The sequence below is a fragment of the Thermobia domestica genome, chromosome 2 (genome assembly GCF_964235325.1).
Source record: "Thermobia domestica chromosome 2, izTheDome1.hap1.1, whole genome shotgun sequence".
Classification (NCBI taxonomy): domain Eukaryota; kingdom Metazoa; phylum Arthropoda; class Insecta; order Zygentoma; family Lepismatidae; genus Thermobia; species Thermobia domestica.
In genome coordinates, this window is record NC_137455.1 from 316,444,965 (window position 1) to 316,461,008 (window position 16,044).

The 16,044-nt window shown below is 34.8% G+C and overlaps 1 protein-coding gene across 1 annotated transcript in view; it reads right to left on the minus strand.

Moving 5' to 3' along the window:
• Nucleotides 1–16,044, minus strand: part of LOC145679845 (chymotrypsin-C-like) — a 236,492-nt gene that overhangs the window by 115,974 nt on the left and 104,474 nt on the right. The window contains exons 4-5 of the mRNA XM_081750364.1: nt 13,969–14,061; nt 11,434–11,564 (exon numbers count right to left, since the gene is read on the minus strand). Of these exons, the coding sequence (XP_081606490.1) occupies nt 11,434–11,564; nt 13,969–14,061 (224 nt within the window). The remainder of the gene's footprint in view (nt 1–11,433; nt 11,565–13,968; nt 14,062–16,044) is intronic.

Here is a 16,044-nt window from a genome sequence, read left to right on the forward strand (position 1 = left end):
CATGCGACTTCGAAATGTAACGAAGTTTACAAGTTAGAATTGATAATCGGACAAGAGAGGGCTATGGAATGCTTTCGAGACATTTAAAACGCGATGAGTCCAGACAAGGACATGTGACGTCTCGTGTCGGAAAACGAGACGAGACAGACGCTTTGTCTCGGATTCAACAAAGCCTATATTGTTTCTTCCATGCCGAATTGGAATCCTCTCACCAGGATTGAAGTGGATCTTGTGTCAAGTGAGACATGTGGGTCAAGATGTGTGAGTCGGTTAGTGGGTCTTGGGTCAACAGGATGTGATCCACTGCAATCCACAACACACCGTGACCCACTATAAACCAGCGATCCACCATAGCCTACGACCCCCGACACACTCTGCTTAGTGCATTGTATATAGCATCCTCTGAACAGTTGTGAATATGTCTATATTTTACTTTAAGGTCTCTATTTTCTTTTTTTTTAATTTTTTGCATTTGTTTCTATTTACTTACCTGAGATGACTGTATATTACAAGGAGAAAGCAGACATTGTTAAATGAACTTTCGCGAGGTAGTAGTGCATATTTAAAGTGTTAATATTACAAACTGGGAGAGCGAAATAACCAGAAATAGCCTTAAAAATGCGTCTTAAAGTTTCGACTCGCCGTATATATGATACGATGCCTAAGATTCCCAAGTGACCGTGTCGCAGTGTGTGGAGCATTCACGATTCACGCGCAAATGTTCGCGAGGTCGATTCCCGCTTGAGTCAACTTGTTTTTGCTTTTACTAATAAAGTAGTCATTTATAACTACAAGTAAAATATTAATTCACCATATGTTTATAATACATGAAACAATAGGGATTTTTTAATCAGTTGTAAAACTTTTCAATGTTTCTTGTGAACAAGATACAAATATAACCTATTTCGTAAAGTCGTTAAATGAAAAATTTTCTTGACGATTCGTGTCTACATCTGTGGACAGAGTGCGAATTGCAAGGGGGATTATTCGAAAATCCCCTTTGGCTATAGCATACATCCAGTATTCCCTAGCGGATTTCCCCCTCACCCCCTTGCAATTCGCACACTGTCCACAGATATAGAAACGAAACTTCCGACACGACTTTGGTAACCGTAATACAGGTAGTGATATCAATATATATAGGAAATAGATTATATTTTGTATCTAGTTCACATAAAACATTGAAAAGTTTTACAACTGACTTGAAAACCTCTATCGTTTAGAATATATGAAAATATAGTAAATTAATGTTTTACTTGTAGTTATAAATGACTACTTTATTGGTAAAAAGCAAAAACAAGTTGACTCGAGCGGGATCGAACGCTGGACCCTTTACACGAGAGTCGTCATTGCTTCACACTCTGCCACACCGCAACTTGATGATCTTAGGCGTCGTACCATATATACGGGGAGTTGAAACTTTAAGACGCTTTTTCTAAGCTATTTCTGGCTATTGCACTCTTCCAATTTATATGTTCACTACTATCTCGAGAAAGATGGTCCCTAAGTTCATTTAACAAAGTCTTCCTTGTCCTTGTTAGATATACTCATCTCAGGTAACTAAATAGAAACAAATGCAAAAAAAGAAGAAGAAAATGGAGATCCTAAAAGTAAAATTTAGACAAATTCACCACTGTTCAGAGGTTGCTATATACAATGCACTAAGCAGAGTGTGTCGGTGGGTCGTAGTGGGTATGTAGGTTATGGTGGGTCACGGCGGATGGTGGGTTGCAGTGGGTCATGTCCTTTTGACCCACGGCCCACGATCTACTTCATCTCTGGTGAGAGGCTAACAATCCAGCATGGGCGAGATAATATAGGTTTCGTTAAATCCGAGACGAGAAGAGACAAAGGGACTGTCTCGTCTCGTTTTCCTAGACGAGACGTGACAGGTCCTTGTCTGGACTCGGCGCGTTATAAATGTCTTGAAAGCATGCCATAGCCGTCTCTTGTCCGATTATCAATTCTAACTTGTAAACTTCGAAGCCGCATGGCTTCCAATATTACTTCTTTTATTATGAGGTTTACGAAAAAAAATTAGACGAAAGGAGACTAAATAACAATTTATCTCGTTTCGGAAACACGAGATGACACCGGGATAGCCAGGAAACCAGTGGCGGATCTAGAAGGTAAAAACTCGGAGGGAGGTGCCTGAATTTAGACTATGATAAGTATATCATGACCTTACTATAAATTTTCAAAACTATATAAATAATAGCTTAAATTATTTTCCTCAATCTAAAAGTGGCGGTCTAGGCCCCCGCCCTCGAGCTAGATCCGCCACTGCACAAGACGAAACACAGGCTTTTTCTCGCCTCTCTAAAACGATACATTTTCACATGAGGAGACGAAACAGGCAACCATGTTGTGTCTAGCGCATCATAACCATTCCTTTTATTAAATTCTGTTTTCACCTCATTATCAAGTTATTTCTCGAAATCCGACCTCGGATCATCTTCCTTTCATTGACTGTCCTTTCATTTCCTTCACTAACTTGTATTCATAATTGTAATTTTAAAAAAAAATCGTTCTATTTTCTTCAGTTTTCATTCCACGGTCAGTCTACGGTTTTCATTCTACCACTTGTGAAGTGGAATTAACATATGATAGGTTATAATGGTGTTGTGAATGTTTGTTATGTTTCTAATTGTTTGAAACTAGTGTATATTTAGACAATCGATATTATGTGGGGTTAATTGCATTCATCTATTGCTACTTAACTGTCTATGTATGGTATATCTATAAGTGTAGTGTTCTACATTTTCTTCGTAGAATAAATTTGTTTGAAGGCCCTGGATTGAGTGTAATGGAAATGTATAATAGTCTAGGCATGTAACTTTGATGAGGAAATAGAAGTTAAAACTACAGCATGAACTGTGGAAAGAGGGGTCTTTCTTTTTCTATCTTAAATGTCAGTAATGCATTGCTTGTTCAGTTCACTATCTGTCCTCGCTGCTTCCTTCAGGCGTTATTCAGCGTGCTTCGGCGGCTACCCTCGGCATAGCAAAACTCACGAGTGTAATATGCATGACTCACTGTGTAACGCAGTGTTGCAATAACTTCGCTTTGCCGTTAACAAATATAGTGCTTTTACTGTCTTGAATATCAATAAAACTGGTTGTGGAAAAAAATAACTGAATACGAAACTGCTAAAAGTCTACTTATATAGTTTAATATTGTAGTCTCAATAAGGTCCCTCATCCCAAAACTTGTGATTGTTTTCACAGAACACATTTGAGGAGAGGGGGAGCTGTGTAAGTCACAATATTTTGGCATTCGGGATATTAGTGATATGTTGTTCGGATGTTGGAACCTTAGGTGATAACGCTTGCAATTATTACTTTGCTGTTTTATGTCTGTTTGTATTCGGCATTCTTATTATGTAAGCGTCTATTTGTCATCTCGTTGATTTGAATGGAAGCAGAACACTCTCAGTTCCGGGAGCATCTCTCTCTCTCACACAGACACACTCACTAACTCTCTTTCTCTCTCTCTCTCTCTCTCTCTCTGCAATAGGCATATTTCTGAATAATGTTGCCTATCGTAGAGACTCACATGTCGAAATTCGGGAAAATTTCCAGTTTTCCCGGTCACCACCCTCTGATACAATCCCTGATTAAATATACTTGCTTCCTCATTTTCATTGTCTCACTTCTCTAATAAATTTCACCGAAATTTTTAACTCGTTTTCACTTAACATATTAAACGGGCAATACGCTCTTTTTTACCACCTTTCATGTGCTGTGTGCATTATTTAAAAAAACTACTTGGAGCAGATTCGAACCGCCGTTCTTTGGATTTGTAATCTAGCGTCTTAACCACTACACCAAGATCGTTGCTTGTTAAACGCTTAGTTGTTGGCACATTTGTTGTATCTATATTTTATGTTCCCACTTCGACAGTTTTTACTCTATTTGGCCCGTTTATCAGCTGTTTCTGGCTTTCTCTTTCGGTGTCGCCCCTTATTTACACTATGCACTATTCGTATTCACAGCTTGTGTCCCTCTGCAATGTCTTATTCAGATTAGACTTTTCTTCTTGTCCCTCAGTAAACATTTGATTGATTTAATTCTCATACTCTCCATGGATGGAGCGCAGGAATGCCAGACTCAAAAAACAGGTGTACATTTACTTTCCTGACAGATAATACAATATCTGTGTACAATTTGATTCACTTTGGTCCACTTCATACTGCGTTCGGGCGTCAAGTTTCGAAATATTGGGTAGGAGCTTTTATCCCCAATAATTGTTTCTCCGCAGAAAATTAAAAAAACACGTATTAGTGTATTTTATGTGTAGTATCTAACTGCCAAATTTTATCAAAATCGGAGTGTTACAGTTAGAAACTGTTACATAAGAGTAAAAACTTGTTGCTACTGTGAGTGAAATGCTTGTGTTGATAGTCGAGCGAGCAAGAAAATTTTTAACAACTCTATTGCTTTGGAAACCGACAACAACATTGATGTAATACGGCGTCAATACTTTTTTAATCATGTCTAGAACTTTTTCTTTCTTTCTGCTCGTTTGACGCTTTCTAGACGGGACACCCGCCCCGCGCGTCCTATTCTAGCTACGGCTCTGCGGGCAACGGATCCGAGATTTAAGGAAACTAGTATAAAATCGATTGACAATTTTCTTATAAATGGATATAAAACGTTTTTAAACTTCTGCCAGTAACTTTCGGCTTTTATTATGTGAAAGTTGCCCAAAGATGCCCAACCCTGCTTGTAAAAGTACTTGACATCCCACACGATTAATATGTATGATAATAGTTGAAACAACGTATTATAATAATTATTTGTAGATAGTCACATGTATTCTGTGTACTAGCTAAAAAACATTGTTACTTTTATTTATCGTCTTATATTACTATATAGAATATTGTGTCAGTTTTTTCAGTTATTTTTTAATCATTGTTTGATTCTTTCATTCATGTTGTTTCTTCTAGCTTCCGAAACAGTGAGAAATCTCTTTATCTGCAAACAGAACAAAGTGCATGCACGAGCCAATGGTGAGCGCAGCTGCGAACTGCGAAATCAGAACTTCCGGTGGTCCAACACGCCTTGCTGTATATAGAACTATACGCTCGACAAGCTATACGCTCGCGACTGTGGCGCACCTGCCGATGAAAGCCTGAACTGCAGTTATACAAAAAAAGTTATCTCAGCACCGTTGGGACCACCAACGTCAATTTTCAAAGTTGATTTCTACGCACTAGTGTGGTGAGAGGAGACCATCTAACACGCTTTTCCACTGGACGACCATATAGTGTCGCCTGATGGAATGCAAATCGCCAATGTATGGTCGCTCCATCGGTATCAGGATATATAAATCTATGTGTGTTAACTTGATTATGAACTAAACCACGCCATTTGAATTCCCTCTGTTACTAGACTAGATGAGTTATTTTATAACTTGTCTGAAACATTGATGAATGGAGAGTTACAAAATGATTCATTGTTTCAGGAATTTCGGTTTTATGTAGTATAACTCTTGTTTAATTGTTTTCTTAATGAAAAAGAAAGTAACAAGGTCTACGATGGAGTGCTGAAATATAAAATTTCATGTAATATTTAATCGTATTATCTGCATACCTGATCTTGTTATAGATCTGCCGTCCAATCTTGAAATCTCCAATTCCTATTAATGCTTCCTTCGTTAAATATTCACTGTAAATGCTGAATAATTTCTGTGACAAACTGCAACCTTGTGTGACTCATCTTCCAATCTCCACACTATTGGTTTCTACTTCATTCAAGCGCAACTTCATTCGTTGTCCTATGTACAGGTTTTGAATGAGTCGTCGATATCTCCAGTTGACTCCGAATTCTTTAAGTATTTTCAGAAGTTTCGTCCAATTGACTGGGTCGAAAACTTTTCGCTAGTCTATCAAACACAAACACAACTCTTTGTTTACTTCAAGAATTCTTTCTGATATAATTCCAATCATTCCAATGGCATATCTGGTGCCTTTTCCTTTCCGGAATCCAAATTGATATTCTTCTAACCTCTCATCTGTCACACTTTCCAGCCGCCTCTTTAGAATGCGTGCAATGATCTTTCCAGTGTGGGAAATCAGGCTAATGGGTCTGTGATCGCTGCACTTATTTGCTTGCCTTTTTTTGGCAATGCAATCATTGGAACATCAAGAATTTTTTTGCCATTCTCAACTCAGGTAGATCTTGTTAATAAGTGAGGTCAGTACTTCCTAATGAGTGCGTTGCCTCCTAATCCATTAAGCAAATATACTGGTCCCCTGATAAATAGCTAAAACAGAAGGAGGACTACAGGAGATGATTGGCAGGCTCAATATTGGACTTAAGATGAAGTTGGTGAAGTGCTATATATGGAGCATTGGATTGTATGGTTCAGAGACCTGGACATTACGGAAGTTAGAGAAGAAATATTTAAAGAGCTTTAAATGTGGTGTTGGAGGAAGATGGAGAAGATAAAATGGACAGATAGAGGAACAAGGAAAGATATTTTAAAACGGATAGGAGAGACGATGGCATTTCTAGCCACCATCCTTGGTAGAAAAGCCAATTGGATTGGACATGTCTTGAGAAGAAATTTTCTTCTTAACACCACCATAGAAGGACAGATGAAAGTGAACCGAGGAATAGGAAGAAGAAGAACACAGCTGATCGATGATTTGAAAGATAGGAGAAAATATTTGGAGTTAAAAGAGGAAAATAGGAAGGAACATTTCCGGACCAAAATCTTAAAATGGAAAAAAAGAAAAAAATAAAAAAAGTCTTACTAGTCCCAGGACCTGCCAAAAAGCAAAATACTTAATAACGATGATAATAATAATAATAAATCTCGTAAATGATACTACTAGAGCAATCTGATGCTCGATTATTGCGAACCCTTTCTAAACCGCGTACGTGTTTGGCTGATTACGTTATACCTCTGCCTTGCCATTTTCTATGTGGTGCAAGAGTGCACAAAAAAGTGTGGACACAGTGCATCTCATATTTCATTTTAATATTGACGTTTTGTTAAGTGAATCAGGACACTCCAAAACACAAATGTATATTTAATTTACGTCTTCAGAAAGAGTACCCATTAATTAAGAAGACTATTACAGATTCGGACATTTGCTGCAAATAATGTTCAGCCTCTTTTAACATAAGTCATGATGGCTGGCCCGGCATTAAGCACCATATAAACAATGATTAGCATAAACGCGCTGTTTGCGTTACTGCGTCCTCCCGTTCTGTTTCAAAGTTTTTGGAACGTGAAACGTTTGATAACAAAGAATTGCAATTAACATCAGGTGAAGGTGCATTTGCATACCATACATTGCAACATAACATATCTTTTAGATTTTTAGATTGTAGTACGAAACTTGTGCAGTGTGTTTTACGTGCGGTCGTACGAAAAGATAAGCTATTGTGCAAAATGTTTTCACTCGATTTGTATTGTCTGAAGTTCACCTTCATTCACAGAAATCTAGTTGTGTTTATATTATGACTGATGCTTCAAATCACACGAACATTCAAATATTTCCTGTAGTGTTAAGATATTTTCTCCCGTCTGAAGATATTCAGGTTAAATTGCAATCACATCATCAAATTAGAAAAATATATTCTTGCTATAGCGGTCTGCAATGCAAATGACAAATTTATAGATAGTGTAATGAAACCTTTACGATAAGATGCAACGATGTTAACAGAACACACATTTCTGGTTATGTGACCTCAAAATCATCAAAATTGTCGGCAATTTTTTTTTTTTTTTTTTTTTTTTTTTGGTTTGCAAAACGGTTTTGGATAATAGCTTTCCTTCAGCAGCGAATTGCTCGAAAGCTAAAAAGTAATATTGTTTATGAGCACTAAATTTGCTTCTTAGTTTCGTTTAGTTTTATACAGTATATGCTTTGTTAGTAGGAATCATAACGTTAATGGCTAGTAATTGCAGTTGTAAGTGATAGAGGTAATGGTGGCGTTTACACCCTAATAGCACTTATTTTCAAATGTGTGTGACAAATTACACATCTTCCTGCTCTCCGGAATACTGTCATGTACTGATTTTGGGCCTCGCTTTCAATTCAATCTGGCTATCTAATTGCTAACAATGAAACAACTCCTTTCAAATGAGACATAATACTGTTTTGACACATGATTGCAACTTCATCATAAAATTCGTTTACGTAGCTTAAAGTGTTATGTTCTCTCTAGAACAAAATTTTTAATATATTCTTATACATATATAAGTTACAAAGTTCTCTGTCTGCCTTTTCCAAGTTATTTCCTAAAAAGTAAACAAGAAATGTGGGAATTTTCAAATTGTGTCCTTATCACAACTTCTAATATTGAATGAGATATGAATAATGTTATCTATGATAAAATCAACTCCTTATCACTTTCACACAATGTCTATTTCGTTTAAAAGCATCCATTGTTTTCGCCCTTTCTTCTACAGACACTACATTATACTTGACAATGCAGCAGTCATATATAAAACATAGCAATGATTAGTTAAAATAAATATATCCAGTTTTTGGGGTAGTATGAATGTACATAAAAGCAATTTGATCTTTAATTTTGTGGAGATTATCTTTGTAATTTACATCAATTAAACATTTAACGTATTCCAGAATGGTAATTAAATGAAGCTTGATGTACTTTCTTTAGTTCGGGAATTTGGTTTTGATTGCTTTATTAGAAAACTATATAATATGTTTCTCATTGTGTGCAATGTGTAATCCTCTTTTTCAAAACAAATGGTGCATATTCATTATATTTGGATCAAATAAGAGAATTCACTAGTACTTCAAACAAAAATTTTCTTCTTATATATGCAAATTTTGAAATTAGTTTCGTAGCTATAAACTAAAGAAGAAAATACTTGGGGTACATAGCTGATCTTCCAACTGTTGCGGTGCTATGAAATGTTACAGTGACACTCACGCCTGATTTGCTATAGCTTATACCGAATTATATTTCATAATTTGAGTTTGCTTTCTTTCATCTACAGTTCTTCGTATCTACATCACGGTTAGCTCTTCATGGTGAAAGAGATTGGCATAATGAGTTTATTAAAGAAACAAAAGTATAATATATACTTTTGCACAAATAATCCGTGAAAATGTACGAGAAAACACCTGGGCTCGAGGAAGCAATAAAAACCTCATATATCTTACAAAGTATAAACTAGGAATGAAATCAAATATTCAGCTCACACTAGAGTCATAATTGACTTCAATGAACAATTAGTATTAATACCAACAATACACGAAGCATATCTTCCAGATAAGATAAATTGTGGAAACATTCCAGGACATAACCAGTAGTAAAAAGTGTCGGAGACACTGTCAATTTGGCATTTTTAATTTGGTTCTTCATTCTAACCATGAACAAGTGTTTGTGAAAAAAGATTTAAATATAGAAGTATTCTGAAATTCAAAAATTGATCTAACATAGTAAATTGTCGCAAACCAATGATTAAGAAACTTAGAATTTGAAACGTTTTGTATACGACTGTGTTCCGATTCATGATATCATTTTTCAGAGTGTCACATGCACAGAACACGAGGGAGTTTTTATATTTTTTCAATCTCAACAGAATACGAATATGGGAGTCGATCCCTATCACTGGATTTTAGAAAAAGGAGTTTAGGTGCAATATATTGTTTTGAAGATCATTCGACTGTAATTAACGGCTACTTATAATTTACTTATTGCCTTCCTCCTTTACAGTGGTCCACATTAAACAAAGTAATGGTTCATTCTATGTGTTCAATTTTGACTTAATGTGTTTTCTTTTATGTTTCGTGCTATGCTTTATGATTGTACTTAAGCCTTATGGAGACACCAATCATAGTTTTATTTCTGTATTGTTAAAGATTAATCTACGAAAATAATCAATGGTATTAGTTGATACGACGATATGCAACCATGCGACTGCTAGATTTAACTATTAAATCCTTTCCCCTCTATTATATGATCATATTGCCTTGCCATCATCATTCTTTTTCTCTTAATCCATAGTGTTAGGAATATAATAAAAATCTATTCTTCGAGGATCACTCCATAAGTAAGTTACCCATGTTCCGAGCATGCCTCGCTCACTTCTTGGTAATTTTCACAGTCGAAAATTATGAAGCAGTGAGAATGTGGCGATGAACTCGAAATATGGTTATCTTTGCCGTTACTTGAGTGCAGTTGAAAATTTGGATTAATAGACATTTTTCTCCTCTTGGTTGCTCTTGGGTTAGCAACAAAAGAAGGGAAATACGTAATACGATGAAGATAACTGATATTGCTATTACTGCGCAATTTTTATAGAAAGTTTACTCAGTGAAGATTATTGATGGTAATCAAACAGGATTCCCAATACTCAATCATCAAGAACGCAATAATGAGAGGAACATTAGTCAGTATTTACGGATGTTTGGAAAATTGTATGATACATGACATTGAATCATTTGTACACGTGTATATGTATCATGCATCGTATCCTGGGTGCGGCACTTGCTAAGAACCAGTGAGAAGGCAAAAGGGCATATGTTTCGATATTTAGGGAACTGACGCAAAGTATGGTTTGATTATCACAAGATTTGGGTGGTTCTCTCGAGAATACTTAAAAAGGGCCATAGGGCCTCTTCTAGGGGATTCTGTTAGCGGATTCGATAGAGAGATCAGTCATCGGGTGTTCGAAGCTGTCGAGTTCTCAGAGCGAAGTTCATCGGAGAGCAACTTGTTACACAGTTGTGCAACACTCCAATCAAGGTATGTAACAGAGATAACTATAAAACCATCTTCATTAATAAGGATGTCATATCACACTTCACAATGATTTATCTACCTACAGTAAAGCTCTCGCGATTAAGAACAGAAGTCGTATAATTGCATTCCGTCTCCTATTCTCAGAGAATTAGAAATTGATGATACTTATCGAAAAATATGATGTTGCTTACTAATTATAAAGCAGGATGTAAATATTGCAAGTTGCTTCATTTATCATGTAATAAAATTCAACTAGTATTAACAGAAGCCTTTGTTCCTCCCTTAGATTAAGTTTCCATTATTACCAAGTATTTCTTGGTGTAAATTTTAGTTTAATTTCCTTTTGTGACAACCGCTAAAAATTTAGCGTGAGCAGTTCTCCAAATATATGAGAAATAAATGAGCAGGATGAAAATAGAGACCTGCTCACATTTCTAGCCCATCGTCACATTTCTACAGCATCTGATTTAAATATTACTTCCATCAGCAAACTAGATTTCTTATTTCTGGACCTCTACATGCTGGACGAAATTGCTGTGTTTCATTAAGTAGTTGTTAAGATATGTTTTCCCGGACGGATGAGACACACTAAGAAACTCCCTTCTGTGGGCACGAAACGTGGACGGGATAAAAATATAGGAACTTTAGAAAATCGTAATGTGGAACATCCATAAAAAATAAATTATTCTCAAATACTTACAAGGCATGCACCTTGTCGTATTTCACTCTCAGCACATATCGCATTTTCGGATAGATTGTCGAACTTTTTTTGACATTCTTCAAAGTCTACCACTGTTACCATAACCCATTCCAGATTTATGCTATACGAACCTTCATGTAAAAAATACAAATAAATTAAATGTTATTAATATGATACAACTGCTTACAACGCTAACACTACATTATTTTAGATTGTATTATTGAGGTGAAATGCTCGTTTAGAGCAATGTTTTGCATTTTTAAGTGTAATAATTTCGTTTGGTTGAATACGTTTAAAAACAAATAAAAATGCTTATTTAGCTTACAAGGATCTTTAAAATGAATCCAAATTATGATTATGAATATTTCATTCTTCCTCACTTGTATGTACTTCCGAAAATGAACAAAAAAGAAATTCCACTTAAACCGATTGTCACTTTTCCAAATTCGCCTACATCTACGCTAGGAAAGTGTTTGACTACATTCTAAAGTCTACATTAAAAATAAGTGTGAGGAAAATACAAGATATACAGTTAAATAAAAACAATGTTGTCATCAGTGTAACGTGCATCACAAAAAACAACATATTAGCAGTTTAAAAGAATATATAAGAATATAAGAAAATAACATGGAAACTACCAAAAGGTTAGTATGAGAAAAGAGGGAAATGAAATTACATAAAAGCACTTGAAGTAGAAGTAAAAATTCGAAATACGAAAAATTCGAAACAGAACAATAATACTAAGAACAGCAGAAATAATAGGAAAAAGAAAAAAAGGATATAAATTTCAATTATATTTAAGTTGGCGCAATATTTGATTATTTATCTTCAAATGCAAAATTACAATCTGCAATAACCAAAATAATACTACAATAATTGCACATTATTCAGAATGATTGAAAGTCTGCTAAATGCAGTCAGTGTGTCAGAAATGTATTTAAAACAAAATAAGTAAAAGATAAGGATAATACCAAAAATATTTTTCAATAAGAGTCAAAGTTAAAAATCGGGGAAAGGTTATTATTATTATTGCCCTATCTTGATTTTTTACTAATATAATAAGTTTATAAGTCAACACTAAGTTAGTATTGTTACGTTTAGCTACTTCTGAAACTTAATAAATAGTAATCAGCATGCCTCTAGAGTTAATCTCTTTCGTATCAAAACTATTACGAAGTAACAGTAGAGAACCGTTCCAAAATTTCTATAATATATTTTGTAATGTCTATGTGGGAATATTAAAACTTTTATAGACGAAATGTTTTTTTAAGATAATATTTGCGTTTGAAAGGAAAACTGCCCAAAGTTAAGTATACAGACGTCGATATAAATGTGGCATAATCTCTTGTAGCTCGATAATGGTAAACACTTGAGAAATAAAATTTTATATCTAGAAGCATTGGTCACGTGGAAATGTAATGCAATATATGATCTATTTGATTCATAACATTAGAGCAGTCTTTGTTTTCATGATATAAGTGACGTTCGGCAAAAAGAGGTTGGCTTTAGTCATTAAACAACTTTTTCACATACGTCCACGATCCTAAATGTTTCCAATTCATTGTCTGCTCTTTAAGGTCACAGGTGAAATAAAATACCTGCCTTATATCACACGTGATGACTTCACAATAACATTTTGGTCAATTCTCTGAGAAAATTTGTAGAAGGCAATCATAAGAATCCTTCTTCATTTTCCACTTCGCTAAGCGAGTACAATTTTCACTGTATCCTAAACTTGAATTAACTTTTATACACAACATTTTCATTAAAGACCGAAGACGAAGTATATAGCTACTTATGAAGTACTAAATTAAAAGTAACCCAAACTTTTCTATTTTGATTCATGTTCCTGATTATAATACACAATATTCCACTTTGTTAGAAAATATAATATACAACGTAAAATCGAAACAATGTTCTTAAATTTCAACTTACATTTAAGCAACATTGCTTTTCTACTTATGAAATTTCCATATCTATTTCTAAGTACATTATTTTTGGATTTCAATGAATGGTATATCTAAATTCAGACTCTCTTGATATTACGAAAATTTTAAATTATATCATTGAAATCAGCCCATAAGAAAATAGATGCAATGCTAAGTTTGATGATACATGTGCATTTACAGATACAGTTCTTTAATAAGCCGATCCAATTTTAAGTTTACCTTAGTTTCAATTACTTCTACTTATCATATAATTTTAATACCATCCTCAAACGAAAATAAACTATTATAAAATCATTCATTTACTTTCAATAGTACTATAGTACTTTCCTTTTGTTTATTCTTGATGGCACTGAATAACTTGAAGCAAAGACCCATATATTATCCTCTACTTAATCATTAATTTATCTCCAAACAAAATATCAATATTAACGTCTTGATAATCACTCTGTTGTTTTACATATTGTCCTTCCGTTAATTATATTGCAAATATATGAACAACTTGTTGTCATCTTTTGGTCATTAGCCATTTTTGTAATAATCTTGAACCAAGTAAATATATCGAAAATAAATACCAAGACATACTCACCATTGAAATAACCACCCCAGCCAAGAGCAATGGCAGGTCGTTCATGAAACCAGTCTGAACTTGATGAAGGCAATGCAATGGGGTCAATCGTATCTGAGAAATTAAAATATTATTTACTTATACAGTGGGTAAAAATAAGTAGATATTGTTCATTTGCTGTAATTTATTTCTTTGGTTCCTTTTAATACGTGTTTCGAAGCAATCTCAATGAAGATTTCTGTATATGTAAATTACAACTTAGAAATACAAATTCACATACCAACTTTAGCATACTCTTATAATGATGATCATATGATCACGTGCAATGAAAAATAGAAATGTAATAATCCAGTAGAGGACAATGATTAAACGTAAAAATATTATAATCATTAATATGAATTTCTGCTACTAACGAAATGAGGGAATTTCTAAAGACGGTCTTTGATTTTATTCTCGTTCATGAGAGCAAGATAGTGCATGCCATAAATCGTACATTAAATTCAGATCATGTAGAGTTATCAGCAGAAGTATCTAAGTTGTGTGTTCTAATTCCATTCCTTGGTAGAGATTACTAGATAACCAAACTTTAAAGAAACTCTCCTGGATACTGACAGCAGGTAGTAGAACGGAGCCAGATGTTTACACAGGTAAAATGGTAGAGTACCCGGAGAAATGAACAGCTCTCCATTCTAAGGTGAGTTTCTATGGTTCAGAGTGTGCTATCCATTGAACGCCATATTTTAATCATTTCATTATGTAGTGTATGTTCTAAGAAACAAAAACACTAACCACGCACAAATCAGAAAACGCGTGAAAGTAGATGAAAATACCAAATCTAGAACAATTGTATTAAATACCTTTGCAAATCCTTGTTTCCATTAGCAGACTTCCTTCAATTCTACTCATTCAATATGTTTTTCTTTCGGAAGAAAAGATCTTGCTTGTCCCACTGATTATGCATTGAAATTAAAATTTAAACATTTTAAAAAGTTTCAACCTGATGGATAACAGATCCTGAGTCTTCCAAATAGAAGTTTAATGAGTTAACCACTAGCCTAAAGCGTCACTTTACCTTCCACAAGACACTAATGTTCGTATAAAGAGACGTTCCTTATGGGACTGTAACAATGACTTACTCGTGGCTTCCTTCTTTAACTAGAACCAAGTTGTATAGGCCTTCCTCAATAAGAAACATATAACGAAACATGACCATGTTGAGGCTACTTGAACATTTTTGATGATGGTCCATTCATACGCCATTTGCTTCAGAATAAACAAAGCTTGAAAATGGTACTACGCGTATGTGTACATGATGGCCAAGAAAGGTAAATTTGGGATACAATTTTGAATTTTGTGTCCACAAAATCCCTTTTTCAATTATAGCGCCCCCTGGGAAGGCCTAGGCTACACGTACCCAAGTATAATTTACCATCAGAGCTACTGTAGATCATACGTAATTAGTGTGCCAAGTTTCACTGTAATATCTACAATAGCTATGACGGAAAACATTTCTCACTCCTGCTTGACAATACCAAATTTCATAAATGATAATTGAGATATAAAATAAAAAGGATCCAAACAGTACTATTCATCTGAGTATCATTAGTTTATACGTCATTCGTTTCAAAATAAGACAGGCTTGAAAGATTTACGGATTGGTTAGTGTTTTTTATGTAGTGGAAAGCCTTATCACGGTTATCCCATTACATAAAAAACAGCAAAATTTTGTGTAGCCGAGCTGCTGGCCAAGAAGTATGGCTATAACTTTGAATTCCACACACATATTTAAATTATATTCGTTATAATTTACGGCTTTCAGCAGTTTTTAAATGTTAGCTTGTGTCTCCTTCCAGTGGACTCATAACCGATTGGAATTGATGGCAACACATTTGCATTGTTCACTAACGCACTTGTAGATTTAATTTTCATGCGTCTACGAACACCCGACATTCATCATGATTATGTTCCATGTTATAATCGTTTGAACAAACACTATGTCACTTTTCATTGAAAAATACTCTTCCAGGATCTTCTGATGTGTCCGAAAAACGGATACCTTATCATCTTCAGGAAGAGCTCTCCACAGCTTGAGTCTGG